Source organism: Rhipicephalus microplus, chromosome 3 (assembly GCF_043290135.1).
Source record: "Rhipicephalus microplus isolate Deutch F79 chromosome 3, USDA_Rmic, whole genome shotgun sequence".
Lineage (NCBI taxonomy): Eukaryota > Metazoa > Arthropoda > Arachnida > Ixodida > Ixodidae > Rhipicephalus > Rhipicephalus microplus.
This window is the reverse complement of record NC_134702.1, coordinates 115258031-115277611: the sequence shown is the minus strand read 5'-3', so window position 1 is coordinate 115277611 and position 19581 is coordinate 115258031. Positions and strand designations below refer to the sequence as shown.

At 45.0% G+C, this 19581-nt stretch overlaps 1 protein-coding gene across 2 annotated transcripts; it reads left to right on the top strand.

Annotated features, from left to right (window-relative positions):
• The first annotated feature begins 463 nt into the window (after positions 1-463).
• Positions 464-13139, top strand: LOC119165891 (uncharacterized). 2 transcript variants are annotated; one of them, XM_075890153.1, is made up of 8 exons: positions 464-1491; positions 1664-1855; positions 3425-3518; positions 7012-7170; positions 7339-7545; positions 7612-7743; positions 8770-8843; positions 9920-13139. In XM_075890153.1, the coding sequence occupies exons 3-5, from the start codon at positions 3516-3518 to the stop codon at positions 7537-7539; spliced, it is 363 nt and encodes a 120-aa protein (XP_075746268.1). In that variant the 5' UTR covers positions 464-1491; positions 1664-1855; positions 3425-3515; the 3' UTR covers positions 7540-7545; positions 7612-7743; positions 8770-8843; positions 9920-13139. The 2 variants fall into 2 exon arrangements, with proteins under 2 accessions (XP_075746268.1, XP_075746267.1); XM_075890152.1 differs by lacking the exons at positions 464-1491; positions 1664-1855; positions 3425-3518; positions 7012-7170; positions 7339-7545 and having other exon boundaries at positions 7623-7743.
• The last annotated feature ends 6442 nt before the right edge of the window (positions 13140-19581 follow it).

Sequence of the window (19581 nt, the reverse complement as noted above, 5' to 3'; positions counted from 1 at the left end):
CCGGTTTGAGCTGAATCATCTTTTATATAGCATTAGCTATTTATTGGCATAATTACCATGTTATGTAAATGTGCATGAGTCTTAATGGAAGCGAGTTTGTGCGGTGTAACTGAGTAGTACAGCCGCGGCCACTTCTATGTATAGCTCGCAAGCCACTTGCTTTGCTCTGCAGCGCGACACATTGCGGGTTATGACGTCACGTGCACAAGAGCATGCGCTGCCTTACAGACATGCAGGCGTGCTCTGCACGGTTGACAACAGTGAAGGTGTGCTTGTTTAGCCAAAGATCCGTGCTACTTCATGGCACTTTCGTCACATCTATTTTATAATACTAAGTCCGTTTAGATTGATAAAACACACCTGCATCAATGATGCAAGCTTTATGGCTGTTTTGAGGCATGCGATTATATCAAGGTGCCAATAGCTGTACAAAAGAAATTTAGGCTGTCACAAAGAGTGCATCGTTTATGCAGGTGTGTGTTGATTATCAAAATGCGCTTCATCTTAAGAAATAGATGGGACAAAAGTGTCCTAAGGGAGTGCGCATCTTCGGCTAAACAAGCACACCTTTCGCTGTTGTCACCCGTACAGAGCATGCCTGCATATCTATAAGGTGTCGTGTGCAGAGCAAGGCCAGTCATTCGCCCTATACACAGACGGGGCCGTGGCACCACCAATAATGAATGCATTGTGGTGGACAGTACCTTTGGCCTTTCCAAAATATCCGGCTGTGACTTTTGTCTAAGTCATTATAATTTATCAGATGCTTAGTTTGCCAGTTTACCTACTGAACAAAAGGTAAATGGATGAAGCTAAGCTCAGGAATGTGCCTCTCACCTGTATACAATGGCCCAGTTTAATTACACGAATGTGTCCTGCATGCAAAGAGGCGCTTGGATTATGCAGATCAACTGGAAGATTTCAAAACAAACAGCTTTTCTGTCCCTGTACAGAAGATCGTAATGCACCAGTTATGCTAACGTCACTATCAAGGCAGCTATCACAGCGCTGCAACAGCTGCACCAATAGTGTCAATTCAATATGATTTCTTATTTTTATTTTGACCTGCCTAACCTGCCTAAAATGTTTTTAAGTTGCTAACTGTAGCCAGGCTGATGATGATAATACAAGGAATAGTCTCTTTCTCTTTTTTACATAGACTTTAAAACTTGTAATACTGTTTGCTATCAGAGGCTTTCACACACATTGCAGCTTGCTGCCTGATGGTTTTAATGTTCTACTTTAATTCAAGTGAGCTGTGATTGTTTATACCAGTTTTCTAAATGCCATTTTTGAGATGGGCTTGTACTTCATGATGCTTTAAGCACTAATTCACAAAATTCCACAGGTATTTACAATTTTTGTGGTGTTATGAATTAAAGAGCTATAGCTTGAAAGTTTCTTTGTTGTGCAGCCAACCAGCAGTGAATGCATCGAGGCGGGCCCGAGCTCCAGGGCACATGATCCTTCGCGGGAACATCTCAATCAGAGGTAAGACCTAGAACTTTACTCATTTCTGCACATTACAGAACAGCACAGAATAATTGTTGAGCAAGTTATTTCCACTGTGTCATCATATAAAAGGTCCGGCATGTTCGTTACCTGAAAAACAGTTGCTTAATATTCTGTGAGCTTGAAAATTGACACTAACATTCTGTTTCAGTGCTGACTCCATCTGCACCACTGAGTTGGTGGAAATACATGTGCCACTAAGAAAGCAGTACGACTCCCTTGAATTCAGACTTCCTGCTTTCGGGCCGTATGAGGAAGTTCTCCAGAGGGGCGAACCAGTTGAGGGACCTGTGAGGCGAGCCATCATCAACAGAATTTTTCAAGCTTGCTTCAAAATAGTATGGTATGTAGTCCTTCTGACTTAATGTAGTGCCAGATCAAGGAAAACTTTAAGGGCTTGTTTTTCTTTGTTAAGCATAACGTTAATTATAACCAAGTGATCAGAAAGCCTAGGAAAGTGTAAAGGATGTTTATTGTAATAATAGCAATGTAAATTTGAAGAAAACAAGGAGGGTGAAAAGGTAACTTGCAAGTTACCCTGTCAGTGGCTAGTTATATTTTGTCCTTTTTACTTTTTTGGCAAGCATCATAACTACTACAACTGACATCCCCTATATTTTCCCTGGCTTTTGTAATTCGGTTCTTCCATCATTTCTAAATATCATAATGCCAAGCCAAGTTGCAGCACTGACTTCACCTCAGACTTCACACGTCGTAGATTAGTTATGGCTTGCAGCTTGGCTGTAACGTTCGTTCTCAGTCCCATGCCGCTGGTTCCAATTGTTTCTTGTGTGAATAATTCCTGCGATTTTCTGTGTGACTTTCTTGTTTTGTCATTATATGCCGGGTGCTTCTATGTCGTAAACAGTGGGCTGCTATCAACGTTACTAGGGCTCTTCGATAGGCTCATAGTGAGCACCGCGCCCCACCGCGGTGGTCTAGTGGCTAAGGTACTCGGCTGCTGACCCGCAGGTCGCGGGTTCAAATCCCGGCTGCGGCGGCTGCATTTCCGATGGAGGCGGAAATGTTGTAGGCCCGTGTGCTCAGATTTGGGTGCACGTTAAAGAACCCCAGGTGGTCGAAATTTCCGGAGCCCTCCACTACGGCGTCTCTCATAATCATATGGTGGTTTTGGGACGTTAAACTCCACATATCAATCAATCATAGTGAGCACCGAGTCTTGAGAATGAAAACAAACACGACTGAGCCAACCGAGAATCATTGTTGCACCCTTACTTCTAATACTCCTTTTTAATGATGCAAGTGTGAGCTGAGCAGTTACCTAAAAGTGGTTGTAGAATATTTTTTAATGTTTTATTTTGATAAACATGTTACGACGAGCTTGTCCTCCTGAATATTTTTATAAACAGTGCTTATGTAGTCTTTAGGTATCGTCACACAGATGCTGAAATTTATAAAAAATTGGAGCTCCTGCATCCTGCATGTTTCTTAGAGCCTAATGTAATGCCTTCAACTGTGCTAATCAGAACTTAGTGGCTTGCATTTATACAAGTACATTGCATGGTCTCTCTCTGTGACCTTCAGGTTTATGTAAACATACTTTTAGTTTGGACATGAGGTGAGTTGCATATTACTTGAAGCCAGCATTTTACCAAGTGTACTTGTTGTGGCATCAGGGCAGCATAAATGTGTGGAAATGTTGCCTCCAGCAAACCTCCCTGTTCGAACTAATTTCAATATTTTAAACATCCATATTCTGTTCAACTTCTCTCGTGTTCAGGTTTGGCTATTTGCTCATTTGGAGAAATATTGGCCAGTTACCATTGCTTGTAACCGTAGAGAAATTATCAAAAGTTTGTCATTCAGTTCTGTCTGTAGTTATTTTTTTCACTCCTTCTATTTTCATGCTGTATCATTAGCATGAATAGATTAGTACATGTCTCTCCCCTAGGTTTCCTTCGAAGGAGCTGTACAACACAGCAGTAGAACAGCTTATTCAGAAGTACCCGCACCTACGGGACAACATCAAAAAAGGGACCGGCATGGTGAGCATGGAACCTTTGCTATATTTTCATGCTACTTCCAGCCACAATAGTTAAAGGTTAAAGAGCCAGTAAACAACCCCAAGGTCTAAAATTTATAATAGAGAGAAATATGCACATTTTTGCTATGTGAACATGCAGACACAAAAATTTTGGGAATTTGTGCTATAATAATGAAGTTCAAAACATCCATTTCAGCCTGCTTCAAATTTAGTGCAGCCTCGCTACCCTTCTCTGCCATAAGGAGTGAAACACTCGTAGGGTGAGGCCCAGCTGATCTAACAGCGGCGTGCGTGCGGCAGTCTCGCAGGCTTCCATTATACACTTCAGCCTGTGACGCCTGAAGGGCCTGCAAGGGGTACATTTCAAATCGATGTGCAGGCCAGTCGAACCATGCGGAATTGCACGTGTGGGGATGTTTGTGTCTGACATACTCATATAGCAGACACGGACATTTGATTAAACACAAACAGACATTTAATTAACACAAGGGCAAAGGCAAGAGCCGTATCAATACGTTGTGTGGGACACTCCATGCTCGCTGCTTACGCGAGACTCTCGCCACTGGTGACCGCCCTTCTCGCTGGGTCATTGTCAACTTTGAAAGCAGTCAAAATCTCTCTGAGGTGTACGCACCCCCCTTGCGGCCATTTTCCCAAACAACTACATGCTCCATTTTGGTACGGCCCCGCTGTGGTCGTCTAGTGGCTAAGGTACTCGGCTGCTGACAGGCAGGTCACGGGATCGAATCCTGGCTGCCGCGGCTGCATTTTCGATGGAGGCGGAAATGCTGTGGCCTGTGTGCTCAGATTTGGGTGCACGTTAAAGAACCTTAGGTGGTCTAAATTTTGGGAGCCCTCCGCTACGATGGTTTTGGGATGTGAAACCCCACATATCAGTCAATCAAATCTTTTTTGGTACAAATGCAGGGAAGACCCGCTGGCACCGTTTACGAGTAGTTAGTTGCCGGAAGTCCTCGCAATACAATGGGGAAAGGGCATGCGGAAAAGAATGCATGACGTTTCTGACTGGGAGGAAAATGTATGTAGCTCATCATTGTGAGTCTGTCCAGTTCAGCATTGTGCTTGTATTTTGCACCATATTACATATCATCTCGCATTGATCAGCAACACAAAGTTGGCATTCCATCTTGTAAGGCATCTTCTTTACTTTCACTCATTTGTGCCATACACTAGTGATGAGTGGAATCACCTTCCTCCAGATGTTGTCACCATCAAGGATACTAACCAATTTAAAGAAGCTGTACGTGATATATTTCTCTAAGTTTTCTTTTCTTTTAAACTAGGCACCACCATTTATACTTATATCATGTGCCTCTCTTTGCTGATACACCGAATTTCGACTTTTCTTTATAATTATGGTATCATGTATTTTGTTTTCTTTTTTTGTATTGCTATAACTAGAGTAACTACTTGTAAACTTTTGAAACGTAGTTATGAATGGTACTGAGTACTATTTCTGCATTTTTTTCTGTCTTGTGACCTGTTTCTGAACTACTACCAATTTTCTGTATTTTTCCCCCACCCCGTCTGTGATGCCATTGGCCCTGAGCGTATTCTAAATAAAGAAATAATGTTCCAATGCTGAATGTGGCTGTAAGAAATTGAGCAAATATTTCACGATACGCCACACATTTCTACTCATAAAATGGAAAAACTTGGCGCCTCCTAAGGAATATTGATACAAAATTTCGTTGCCGAGATAGCCTGCAAGGTCGATTCCCGTAAACATTCGTATATCATCTGCGGAATATCAACAATGACTAGGTATAGCTTGAAAGGTGTTTTAAATTAATTTTGAAGTTTGGGTGAGCCTTCAACTCCATCGTGACATTTGACACCGTAGAGGAGGACTTTTTGGGGACCCCGAACTTCCCTGCCGTCACCACGCTGCATTCAATAAAACAAGTTATGATGACATCATAGCCACCATTTTTTCTTTTTTGCGTTTATTCCCGCAGTCTATACTTCTTAATTGATGGTTGGTTGCCGTGGCGCATGCTTTAAAAGTTTTCTGTTTGACGACACTGCAGTTTCGTTTTTTATTCAAAAGTGATTCTTGATGTGGACCGTGGGAAAGTGTCACATTTCTGTGTGCTGACATGCACATGCTAGGTGGCAATAGTTGCACCCGGTTTTTGAAGCTGTTTCGAACTGAAACTGAAGCTGGTGGATAATGAGAGGCATGTAATAAATTATCTGTCATGTGCTGCAGCAAATGACTAGTCGTGTAATAACTAACAGGCAAGCAGCAACAAATCGCAGCAGAAAAATGCGAGGCCAAAGTTTTTGTGTCAATACCCCTTTAAATGTGCAGATACGGGATTATGCTTCGAAGAAGGAACAGCCAAGGAGACCATGAGCACAGCTGAATGCATTTTCTGGGATTGCACATAATCTCGCCTTGTTTGTAACTCAGCTCTATTGTGTGATGCTGATGCACAGCAATGTCGCCACTCGAGTACGATAGTTAAAGATTTAGACAGCTACAACTTGACCTCGAATGATATGCATCTGATGAGTAAGCGTCGAAAAGCTCATTCGTGTCTTTATCACCAAAACTGGTACAAACTTTCAAGATAGCTAGAGATCTCTTCATCCACCTCCTGTCAGTCGTATGCTCGCATAGTCTAGGGACTGCCCTCTACCAGTACATCGTTAGGGAGCCATATGCCATTAAAATATGAAAAAGCAGAAAGCAGGTTTGCTAAGGCGTGCAATACCTGCACTACTCGCACTAACCTGATATAATTCCCAATTTTTCTATTGAGCACCACCAAAACCACGAAATGTGCCGAAACTGTGTCACGGTGTGCGAAAACGCCCGACCAGCCACAAAATTTTCTCAGTTGCGCTACAATTTCTGCAAATTAAAGCATAATTGTTAGCAGAGCATTCGTCACCAAAGCACTGATATTTGCCACTTGAAACACCGTGTTGTCAATTCTGTGTTCGAGCAACACCACCCAGATTATTGGCTCTCACCTATGTCAGGTCTAATCTGCGGTAAGGCCGCGTAGGTGCATTTTTTTTCTCCGGTAAAGGTATGGCCTAGGTCTTGCTTTAAGCCAGCGAGCCGGGCTCTGGCCAGTAAGTTTAAACAAGGTCCAGGCCCTTGCAGTGCTTTAAGGGGGACGCTTCAACGACAAGTTTCCAATGCAGTCCCCTGAAGAAGGGACTGCATTGGTTCCGAAACATCGAATCAGTTTTTAGTTTTCAATTTAAATAATAGTTACTTTGGACTAAAAGTGGCTAAAGAGTTGTTTTTTTTCGTAATATTTTTTAGCCAGCTTGACAGATGGAGTTCTGTCAAAACAATTTCATTTACAAATTTCGCAGCAGAAAGCCATGTAGAAAACATATAAAGTTTCATAACAGTATTTTCTTTTGTAACAAAGCTATTGAGGTCATTGAAATTCATGACAAAAGCTGTGAGAATAATTTCGTTCGGGCTTGTGTTTTTGCACAATGTGCAGGAATCGCGGAAACTTCCACTAAAAAACAAGTTTAAAAATAACCGGAAAAAGACCCAGAACATCTCCGAAGAAATGGAGGCCATGAGAGTCATCAATGCACCAAAGAGGCCCAGGGTGCCAGGGCCAGAAGAAATCAACGAGAAGCTGTGCCGGCTGTCTGTAAGTGTTTTTTAAGATATATTTTTCATGATGAAACAATAGTTTTTTGCTTTCTGTAAAAAGTGCAGGTGAAATGTTATCACTGGTGCACATATTTTTGGTGCTTATTTTTGTTTTACTGTGCTAGGTGTGCACTAATAAAGTGGCCACTCGATTCACATGTTGCAGGACAACCCAGAACTCATTGTTTATGGTGAGACTGCTGAGGGGCGTCGTAGGCACCACGAGTGGCTCACAGAGAATGCCAGCACAGCAGGTGATGACGAGCTGCGGCCGTGGCTCCTCGCCACCGCCAAAGAAAGGCATGAGCGGCTCGAGCGCATGACCATACAACAGGCGCTGTTGGAGTATCCATTCTTGGCCACCTAACATTCTGTATGCTCTTATCTCCCTCCCTTTTTTTGTGACATCTGTGGTAAACATTGTGATCTTTCTTTTCAGTTGCAGTTGGAATTCAACTTGCTGTTTAAAAAAACATCTTGGACATCATGAAGGGGTTCGAGTGCCTTTGTGGCATGATCCTCAGTCATGGCCACCAAAAGGAGGTGACAGATTTTTCAACCTTGGCCTCTGGTAATGTGTTCCTGTAGTCCACACACATACATTCTTGTCATATGACAACTATTACTTCTCTGTAACCTCAACCATTTTTATAAATGAGTGCTAATACAGTAATGTATTTTTAAATCTTAGTAGTAAAAATAAAGAGAAATGGAAAATGAAACGAGAAGCAAACCTGCAGTGAAAAGTTGAGTTAAATCTAAAAACTTAAGTACAAACCATGCTTTTAAGCAGGAGCTTTTTAACTTGCTTCAAAAGAAAAAAGGTATTGACATTTTGTAGTTATCAGTCAACTCTGTTTTGTGGCACTGCCGTTTTGTTTACAGTAAGACCAAGTAATGATTGTCTATTATGTGGTTATGCTTGGACCCAGGAAGGCATGCCCGCTGCAGCACTCAACTTTATTTCGCAGCAATGCAAGCTTGTTTTAGGGGTGAAGCTCCCTAAGGTGTGGGTCGATTCCTAGTAGTAGTATGTTGTAGTAGTAAACACTTCAAGTTGGTTTTAAGAATTGCTCATTAGATAGAAGTGTGTATATGTCCTTGGAAATAATATCACTGAATGGCATTAGTGGTTTCGGTATAGTTGACTATTGAAGAGGATAGATGGCGCTGTTATACTAAGAAATTCACAGCATATCTACGGTCTGAATGATGACGAGTGGGGCGAAGCGTCTGTCACGCAAACAAATGGACGGACACTTCGCGCCACTCATCATTCACTCCGTGGATATTCTGCGACATTTTTTCGTTTTGATGGATACTGACGCATTTTGAGATGCTGCGTCGACACTGCCGCTTTCATCGCATGATGGTGATCATGGTGGTGGCTAACAAGTCGTGCCAGCCGTCATTTAGTGGAGAAAGTGGTGATTACAAGTTATGCTTGAACAGATGTGCCCACTTTGTCATGCCCCTCTGCTTTGAAACTTGATGACATGCACAACTGCACCTAATTTCATGTGCGTGCATATTGTTTGAATGTTAGAAGTTATGGCATATGGAAACCCTGACGTAAATTTTTTTCTGTTCTTTGCAGAGGATGCTATTTTAGGTGTTCTCAAGTTCATCGCATATCGCTGCAATGACTCATTGGAGACACTTTTGACCGACGTGAGTGCTTCAAAGCTATATAGCGGATTAGATGCAACATAGCCAGGCTTGAACACATGCATGCTTTTCTCTCATTGTATCCTGCATAAGACTGCTCTTGCCACTATGCGTTGATGACAGTGGCTCACTCATTTACTGATGAGCTTTGGCCCACCAGTTTCAGCACTTCGGTCATCATGTTTTTATTAGCTTGCTCCCTATGCATAGCCAAATTTCCATGATCGGATCTTGTTTAGTCCAAGCTATAAAAAGTGACAATCCTTTTTTAGGATTCCAAAAGTTTTCATGCCTGGTATTGGGAGTGTGGAGCAGCTCAGTGTAATTTTAATTGGCATGTACAAGTTATCATCAACATTTGCATCTTGTTGAATAAATGTTTAAGTGCTATTGACATCTGTGAACTTGAAATTGCCTCAAGTATTCTTTGTGCTGAGTCATCGGAATGCTGCGCTTTCTGACTCTTACGGTAGAAAAAATTTAAAAATAAGCATGCACTGCATGAAGATAACAAAGCATCATCTTAACAAAAAAACCTGATCCAAATACTTAGGTGTCATCTTAATACTTAGGAAGTCTACAATTCATACTCGTTGAGTGTTCACAAAGACATACATTTTTTGTGTAGTTGGCAGAACAACTATAAAATAGGCTCGTACCAGTAGGAAAGCTTTTATTACCAGCCCCGCCGCGGTGGTCTAGTGGCTAAGGTACTCGGCTGCTGACCCGCAGGTCGCGGGATCGAATCCCGGCTGCGGCGGCTGCATTTCCGATGGAGGCGGAAATGTTGTAGGCCCGTGTGCTCAGATTTGGGTGCACGCTAAAGAACCCCAGGTGGTCAAAATTTCCGGAGTCCTCCACTACAGCGTCTCTCATAATCATATGGTGGTTTTGGGATGTTAAACCCTAGAAATCATCATCAAGCTTTTATTACCATGTTTGAATGTGCGTGCTTTTCTGGAAGATCTTTTAGAATATAAAATGGAAAGCTAGGACTGTTTCTTTGTTTTATTACTATAAAACATTGAGTGCTTGTTCAAGTTATGTGACTGATTTGTGCTTTGTGCTTTGTTCTGCAGAAAGCAGACACGCCACTGACGCCCTGCATTCAAAGAGCCACCGACGGCACCCTGGTGCTTCACGCGGATAATCAACGCCTGTTCGTGGCATCATCGTTACTTTCTGCCGTAGCTTCCCTGTTCTCCCTTTTTTGGGTATTTCACATTAAATATTCAAAAAAGGCAGACAGGGTGCTGACGTTCATTGAGCTCGCCTTTGTTGACCTTAGTCAAACTAAGCCAATAGTAAAGGCCGTTGAGCTCATAAACTTCTACAAGAACATTTCCTAGAAAAGTTCTTGTAGAAGTTTATTACATATTACAGAAGAATGTATTAAAGGGCCACTGACCAGGTTTGACGATTTTGAGCTGACAAGTGCATTATGTAGACGAGGCGTTCATGATCATGTCTGGCAAAATTCGCAACGCTACGCACTGCGGAAATGGGTCAAATTTCAAGATCAAAGCTGCTCCCCCTCCCCTATGCCGGCTCATGCGTAGAGAATGAGGGCGTGACGTGGGCGTAGGGATGGCCCTACGTACACGGCAGTGCAATGACGCTGGTCCTCTACGTAGACGAGTCTGCTCTGACGTTGTCAAGAGTATACTGCGTGACATGGCAAAAATTTTTTAACACAGCATGCGCAGTTCATGTATTTGTTGCTTTAAGAGAATAATAAAACTTAATATAACTAATGAGACGCAATAAAAAATTGTGCGCATTTTTCTTTCATTTTTTTTCGTGAAATGCTACAAGATGCGGGGCTAATGTGTCAGCGTTTTCCATGCGTTCGTGTCCCCGCGGTCAGCGCATTCAGCAGACGACCACTGTAGAACGCTCCTAAGCATTCGCGCACTCATTGTGCTCATCTACTCTACCGCGTCTAAGCCATCGTTTTCAAACCATCCCACAGAAACAGGCAGTAGACCACAAAATAACGCTGGTCAACAAAGCAACGCTGCTGGCGTGCTCTGGGGTTAGACTTGTTTGGGCCCGTGATGCGCACATCATCTCATGGTGGGATGCTGGAGAGGGTGGGGAAAAGATTTGGCTTGCGAAGGCTAAGCGGTGTAGCACCAAAGATTTCGAGCTCACCTCTTCTCACCCTCGTTTCGCGCCGCTTCAAAAAACCTGTTTTCTCTGCTCGTGATGAACCGATTCGAAAAATTTTTGTGGCAAAATGTTCCTCATCGGACACCCAACAACTTTCTTTGTCTAACTAAAATTCGGTATAGGGCCTGGTGAGTGGCCCTTTAAAGTGGCCCTGAAACACTTTTCAAGGTCACTCATGACCTTGAACACTTTCTTTTTTCTTTGAATGTTAAGCTTTTTCAGTGTAATTGCACTCGCATGTGTGGACAAATCGCAGCCTGCGGCGGCGATCTCTGTAACAACCGAGCGAGCCATGTTCAAATAAGCCAATGGCTAATAGGTGGACTTGCTACGAGTAATTTTTGAGCGTGTTCCGTCATTTGTCAAGAGAAGGGAAAGCAATTTTTAGCTGACTTAGATAATTTATTGTGAATTTCAGGTGGCGTGCTGCGCTATATAACTGGGCTCGTGTGTTGGCGGGAACCTCTACTACCGATCGGCAGCATTTCCTGACCATGCTCAAAAAGTGTTGCAGGGCCCCTTGAAAGAATGTCTAAATTTAAGGGCTTGATTTTTTTAGGCGCAGTATAATGAGAACTCGCACACAATTATGCCAAGGAAAGTATAGGGGATGTTATCAGGAGTAATTGTAATGTAAATGTGACAAGTGGACCAAAATTCAACTTCCCACTAGCAGGGACCAAACCTGTTACCTTCTGTGATAGGTTTTGTAGTTTTGCCTGTGAAGGCAGTTTCTGCACAGTACTCGTGATTGAAAGGCAGAAATTTAGGGCTAACTTATTGACACACTTTTGCGGTCTTTAGTCCAAGTCATATCAGTGCAATTTTAGTTCCTGTAGTTTTTTTTATTATTATCCCGAATACTCCAGCTTTTACATGAAGTATGGGCTGTTGTCTAGTGACAATGACTTGTTCAACAACTTGAAGGCTTGCGGGCTGGATTGGAGCATAACGTCTCTGGGTAGTTAGCTTTAGTCTCTTGATGTGTTCACAAAACAACAAAAAACAAAGGAGCATAGATGCGCAGCGGTCTGTTCCAATTGTGGGTAGACCACTTTGGGGCTATTTGTGTGCCAGGACAGATGATAATCAGGCTAGAATAATGAATTGCGAGAGGAGAAATGCTAAAATTTCTGAAAAAGGCACAATCTAGACCTAAGGTATCTCAGTTTTACGTTATAAATAGGTGTTGTTGATTTTGATTTTCTAGCACTTCTAATCGTTTAGGTGTAGGGAAGTGTGCCGTTTCTCCTACTGCTTCATGCACTATAGTTTGCCATGCAAAAGCTGACCACAATTCCTCACGCTGCCTTTTTTTTGTTTCGTTTTTTCCTCCTAACTTCAGTTCTGCCTGTGTAGAAATGTGTGGAAAGTAAACGACCTCGCTCGCAACGTCTGAAATCTGCTTGCGGTGCTCGCCGCATTGTGTGGTATCTCACAGTTAAACAGCACCAGTCCGCACGCAAGCACACCTATCACGTGTTTCAGAATGCCTGTTTTAACTTTATTTTGCACTTCGTATGTGCTATATTTCTGCCGCGATCGTGTTGGAAGGGTTCTTTGTCAAAGTCATCATCATCATCATCATCAGCCTGACTACGTCCACTGCAGGACAAAGGCCTCTCCCATGTTCCGCCAGTTAACCCGGTCCTGTGCTTGCTGCTTCCAATTTATACCCGCAAACTTCTTAATCTCATCTGCCCACCTAACCTGTCTCCCCTTAACCCGCTTCCCTTCTCTGGGAATCCAGTCAGTTACCCTTAATGACCAGCGGTTATCCTGTCTACGCGCTACATGCCCTGCCCATGTCCATTTCTTCTTCTTGATTTCAGCTATGATATCCTTAACCCCCGTTTGTTCCCTAATCCACTCTGCTCTCTTCTTGTCTCTTAAGGTTACACCTACCATTTTTCTTTCCATTGCTCGCTGCGTCGTCCTCAATTTAAGCTGAACCCTCTTTGTAAGTCTCCAGGTTTCTGCTCCGTAGCTAAGTACCGGCAAGATACAGCTGTTATATACCTTCCTCTTGAGGGATAGTGGCAATCTACCTGTCATAATTTGAGAATGCTTGCCGAATGTGCTCCACCCCATTCTTATTCTTCTAGTTACTTCAATCTCGTGGTTCGGCTCTGCAGTTATTACCTGCCCTAAGTAGACATAGTCTTTTACAACTTCAAGTGCACTATTACCTATCTCGAAGTGCTGCTCTTTGCCGAGGTTGTTGTACATTACTTTCGTTTTCTGCAGATTAATTTTAAGACCCACTTTTCTGCTCTCCTTGTCTAACTCCGTAATCATGAGTTGCAATTCGTCCCCCGAGTTACTCAGCAATGCAATGTCATCGGCGAAGCGCAGGTTACTAAGGTATTCTCCATTGACTCTTATCCCTAACTGTTCCCATTCTAGGCTTCTGAAAACCTCCTGTAAGCACGCGGTAAACAGCATTGGGGAAATTGTGTCCCCCTGCCTTACACCCTTCTTGATTGGTATTCTGTTGCTTTCTCTATGAAGCACTATGGTAGCAGTTGATCCCCTGTAGATTTCTTCCAGAATGTTTATATATACTTCATCTACGCCCTGATTCCGCAGTGTTTGCATGATGGCTGATATTTCTACTGAATCAAACGCCTTCTCGTAATCTATGAAGGCTATGTATAGTGGTTGGTTATACTCTGAGCATTTCTCTATTACCTGATTGATAGTATGAATGTGGTCAATTGTTGAGTAGCCTGTTCGAAATCCTGCTTGTTCCTTTGGTTGATTGAATTCTAATGTTTTCTTTACTCTGTTAGCAATTACCTTTGTAAATAGCTTGTATACTACAGAGAGCAAGCTGATCGGCCTGTAATTCTTCAAGTCCTTGTCATCTCCTTTCTTATGTATTAAGATGATGTTAGAATATGCGGCGATGGCGTAGTGGTTAGAGCATCCGCCTCGCATGCAAGAGGTCCGTGGTTCAAATCCCGGTACCGCGCAGTTCGCAACCGGATTAAAAAAAAAAATCCGCGTATTGATGGAACTGCATTAAGAGACCTGGGGTGCGGCCTCACCGGCAAACACCGCCGAGAACGCACTCACTCACCAGAGAAGGATTGGCCACCCTGGTGCAGTATCTGGCCACTACCTCCCACATGATTACGTCAAATAACTCACGGCCCTCAGTCCCCAGCAGCTGCGAAGCAACTGACCACGGCGGCGGTCAGATCTGCAACGCAGCAGAGGGGGCTAAGAATCTCTGGATCCGGACAGGCCGCCATTGGAACCTGAACTTGGCAACGTTTAACGCTAGAACCTTATCTAGTGAGGGAAGTCTAGCTGTACTATTCGAGGAACTAGAGGGTGTTAAATGGGATATAATAGGGCTCAGTGAGGTTAGGAGGACAGATGAGGCCTATACGGTGCTACAGAATGGGCACGTCCTTTGCTACAGGGGCTTGGCAGACAGAAGAGAACTGGGAGTGGGGTTCCTCATTCACAGAAACATAGCTGGCAACATAGAGGAATACTATAGCATTATTGAAAGGGTGGTAGGTATCGTAACTAAACTGAATAAAAGATACAAGATGAAGGTAGTACAGGCTTACGCGCCTACATCCAGCCATGATGACGCTTCTGTTGAAAGCTTCTATGAAGACGTGGAATCGGCAATGAGTAAGGTAAAAACACAGTATACTATAGTGATGGGCGACTTTAATGCAAAGGTAGGGAAGAAGCAGGCTGGAGACCAGGCAGTAGGAGATTATGGCATCGGTACTAGAAACGCCAGAGGAGAGCTACTAGTAGAATTCGCAGAACGCAATAATTTACGGATTTTGAATACCTTCTACCGAAAACGAGAAAACCGCAAGTGGACATGGAGGAGCCCTAATGGCGAAAATAAGAACGAAATAGACTTTATAATGAGTGCACACCCTGGAATCGTGCAGGATGTGGAAGTGATTGGCAAGGTGCGGTGCAGTGACCATAGAATGGTACGGTCTCGAATTTGCCTAGACTTGAAGAAGGAACGACAAAACTTGATACGCAAGAAGCCAATCAATCAGCTAGCACTGAGAGGGAAAGTACAGGAATTCAGAGTGTCACTGCAGAACAGGTACTTGGCTCTCAGTGAGGAAACCAACCTTTGTAAAAGTAGACCTTCAAAAATATTCGATGTATGTAGATTCAGTTTCATAGGGTAGTGTAGGAAAATCATAAGTGCACCGATATATGGTCCTTATATCTGGGATCTTTCTAAGTGGGTTGGGCTATGTATTTGACTGTGTATTTGTAAAAAAAAAGACGAAGAAGTCGTTGCAGTCTGTTTCCTGCGATCGATAAATCGTATTTGTTTGAGGCGCGTTGTGTGCTCGTCAATCTCGGGTTGTCACACTGGTGGAGGCGCTGGGTACGTCTTCATGCTTGGCATCCCTTCGCGGACACGACATTCGAACCCGAATCACTACCACCCGTCGACACACCAGTCCACCGTTCCAGCCGCCGTCTGCAAGGCGTAGCTCCCGAGCTCAATCCCTTTCCAGAAACTGCTAGCAATCGCTTACCTCCTTCAACCACCATGGCCACTGCAGCTACATCGCACATGACACTTCAGAATCCCATGATTCCTGACTGCTTTCGTGGTGAGACCCATGAAGATGCACAAGACTGGCTGGACCAGTTCGAACGCTGCACGAAGTACAACCAGTGGGCCACCCCAGAAGACAAGCTCACGAATGTGTACTACCTGAAAGACAACGGCCAGACGTAGTACATCAACAGGGAAAAAAGCATGGCTACGTGGGACGACTTCCGCAACCAGCTGATCGATACTTTTTGTAGTCTTGACAGAAAAGCGAATGCGCAACGTCTCTTGGAAGCTCGAATTCGAAAACCAAATGAGAGCGTCGCTATGTTCGTGTAGGACATGACCCGTCTTTTTAGCAGGGCGGATCCCGAGATCCCGAGATGCTGCGGTACCTAATGCGAGGCGTCAAGGAGCAACTGTTTGCTGGGCTTGTGAGAAATCCGCCAACAGTAGCGGAGTTCACTAAAGAAGCCACAGCTATTGAATGGGCCCTACAGCAACGGTACCGCCAGCAGAGCCCGGTCAACGTTCGAGTCAGTAGCCCTGTTACGACTGCGGCGAGCCTCTGCGACAACGACAGGCTTCTGCGGGAAGTCATCCGGGAGATTTTGAGGGAGGAGCTTCGGCAGCGTGGTTTAATTCCAGCAACTGAACCGACGCCGGCATTGTATTTTGTCACTGATGTTGTCCGGGATGAGGTCCGCCAGGCTCCCTCTTCATCCGGCTATAATTGTGTGCCACGACATTTTACTTATGCTGACGCAGTCCGATGCCCCATCGTCGCCTCTTCAGCACAACAGACTCCAATGACTGGACCACCACCAACCCTGCAAACACAGCCGCTGCCACCACCGACGACTTTCCCAACCACACCAATCTCGTCGACAAGACGAATGCCATTTAGCCAAAATGTGAAGCCCACAACGTGGTTCAATAGTGAGTCCTCATTTACCTACCAGCGTCGGAAAACCGATTTGTGGCGTACCGCTGATCGTCGACCGGTATGCTTTCATTGTGGCGAAGCCGGGCACGTTTACAGAGTTTGCCGTTATCGCGATGCTCAGTACTCGGTATTTCCTCGCTACCATGCTTACGCTACGTACGACGATCGACGCACGAACAATGACACTCCTATGAACACACCGCCGCAGAATCCAATGAAGCCCGGGTCACGTTCTCCATCTCCTGCGCAGGGCACTTCACCTAATCATCGCAGTTTTGCCGACGTCACGAGGAGTAGGTCCCCTAGCTTGCAACTGGGAAACTAGACGCAGCGACCTCGGGGGGTGGGGTTGCCATTATTCAAACTTCCAAACAGCCCCCATTGCAGACATATAACAGCTCGAAGCCACCGATGCCGAAGACGACGAGAGCAATGACTAATACGACGAATGGAACAACTGCCGACGTAACCGGCGTTATTAGCGCTGACCTCATCGTTCACATTGACGGCCACCAAGTGACGGCTCTTGTGGACACCGGCTCCCACTTTTCTACAATACGCCTGCAGCTAGCCGACAGACTAAGGAAGGTCAAGATGCCATGGCAGGGACCCAATATGAGAACTGCAGGAGGTCAGTTGATGACAACGGTTTGAAAGTGCACGGCCCGACTCTTCATCGCTGGTTCCACCTTTGTCGCCACCCTCGTCATTCTTCACGAGTGCTGTAAACAGCTCATATTGGGAATAGATTTCTTGCGCGAATACAGGGCTGTGATTGACATCCGTGACAGAAGCGTAACGTTTACTGTAAGCTCGGAGACTGCTACAGATGAGGAACACCAGCCACCTAGCTTCCGTATTGCCGATGACGACGTCGTACTGCCGCCACGAAGCTGTTCCCTCGTATCCGTACACTGTGACAAGTTACAAAACGGTACTGGCATCGCTGAACACATCAAGGAGCTCGCATTCACTAGCGGCATCTCTGTAGCCAGGGCTGTCATCACTGTTATTGACGGATGCGCTGAACTACTACTGACAAATTTCAGCAGAGAACGCAGACACATAGTTAAAGGCACGGCTATTGCCTATTTTGACGAACTCTCGCAAACAGAAGATTGTCATTTAGTGGAGGAAGCAGCAGCGTCTACTATCACTACACCGACACCTGTCGACGTTGGTCCAATGTCATCTCCCATTGAGCGAGACCGCCTTCTCACGCTGATCAACAAGTTTCATGGCTGCTTCTCATCCACATCAAGAGTTGGTCAAACGGCACTGACGAAACACCGCACCATCACGGATTCAGACGCCAGACCCATGCGGCAAAATCCTTATTGAGTCGCCCCAAAGGAGCATGAGGCAATTCAAAAACAGGTGAAAACAATGCTAGAAGATGGTGTTATTCGGCCTTATAACAGTCCTTGGGCATCACCTGTAGTACTCGTCAAAAAGAAGGACGGTAGCTTGCGTTTCTGCGTCGACTACCGTAAGCTTAATCAGATCACAAAGAAGGATGTCTACCCTCTGCCGCGTATTGATGATTCATTGGATAGACTACAAAACGCACGCTGCTTTTCGTCTATGGACTTAAAAAGCAACTACTGGCAAATTGAAGTGGATGAGAGAGATCGTGAGAAGACTGCCTTTGTGACGCCCGATGGACTTTATGAATTTCAGGTTCTTCCTTTTGGTTTGTGTTCGGCGCCAGCAACATTCCAGCGTCTCATGGACACGGTTTTGTCGAGACTTAAGTGGCAAACCTGCTTGGTGTACCTCGATGACGTGATTGTCTTTTCGGCGACTTTCGAGGAACACTTACGAAGGCTCGAAGCAGTTTTTGAAGCAATACGCTTGGCAGGTCTTACTCTAAAACCAGAAAAGTGCCACTTCGGCTTCCACGAACTTCAATTCCTCGGTCACGTCGTGAGCAGGCAAGGGATCCGACCCGACCCGGATAAAATTGCCGCCGTGGCAAACTTCCCGACGCCATCAGACAAAAAATCAGTGCGACGTTTTTTAGGACTCTGTGCCTATTACCGGCAGTTTATTGATAATTTTTCACGCATCGCATGGCCATTGACACAGCTTACTCGGGAAGATACCCCTTTCAGATGGGGCGAAGACCAACAGCAGGCATTTCACGAGCTTCGTCAGCGCATGCAAACACCCCCCGTTCTGGCCCACTTCGATGAAGACGCGCCTACAATACTTCATACAGACACTAGTAATGTGGGTCTTCGAGCAGTGCTCATACAGTCGAAGGACAACAACGAAAACGTGATCGCCTACGCCAGCAGGACACTGTCCCGAGCTGAAGCTAATTACACTACGACGGAAAAAGAATGTCTTGCAATGGTATGGGCAGTCCTGAAGTTTCGTCCTTATTTGTACGGCCGACCATTCACCGTTATCAGTGATCACCACTCTCTCTGTTGGTTAGTCAACTTGAAAGATCCGCCTGGCCGCCTTGCACGGTGGAGCCTTCGGCTCCAAGAATTTGACTTTACTGTTGCCTACAAGTCGGGAAAACGACACACCAATGCTGACTGTCTTTCTGGGTCTCCTGTTGAGACGGCATCCCCGGACGACGACGATGACGACACGGCCTTTCTCGAAATTGTGGACACTGCCGCCTTTTCTCAACAGCAGCGTGGCAATGCTGAGCTGCTACCACTTATAGATTACCTACAAGGGCGAACAAATAGCGTTGCGAAGTTGTTTGCGAGAGGGCTGCCGTCGTACTGCTTGCGAAAGGACGTTCTTTATAAGAGGAACTTTTCACCCACCGGCAGCAGCTACTTGCTCCTCGTTCCTTCTTCGCTTCGCCGTGAGGTACTGCAAGCCTGTCACGACGAACCTACCGCTGGTCACTTGGGTTACGCAAGAACATTGGCGAGAATAAGGCAGAACTATTACTGGCCAAGACTTGCCGAAGTTGTCAAAACGTACGTGCAGGCATGTCTAGATTGCCGGCGCCGCAAGCCACCATCCATCAAACCAACTGTCCTGCTGCAGCCTGTCCGAGTGCCGGCGACACCGTTTGCACAAATTGGCATGAA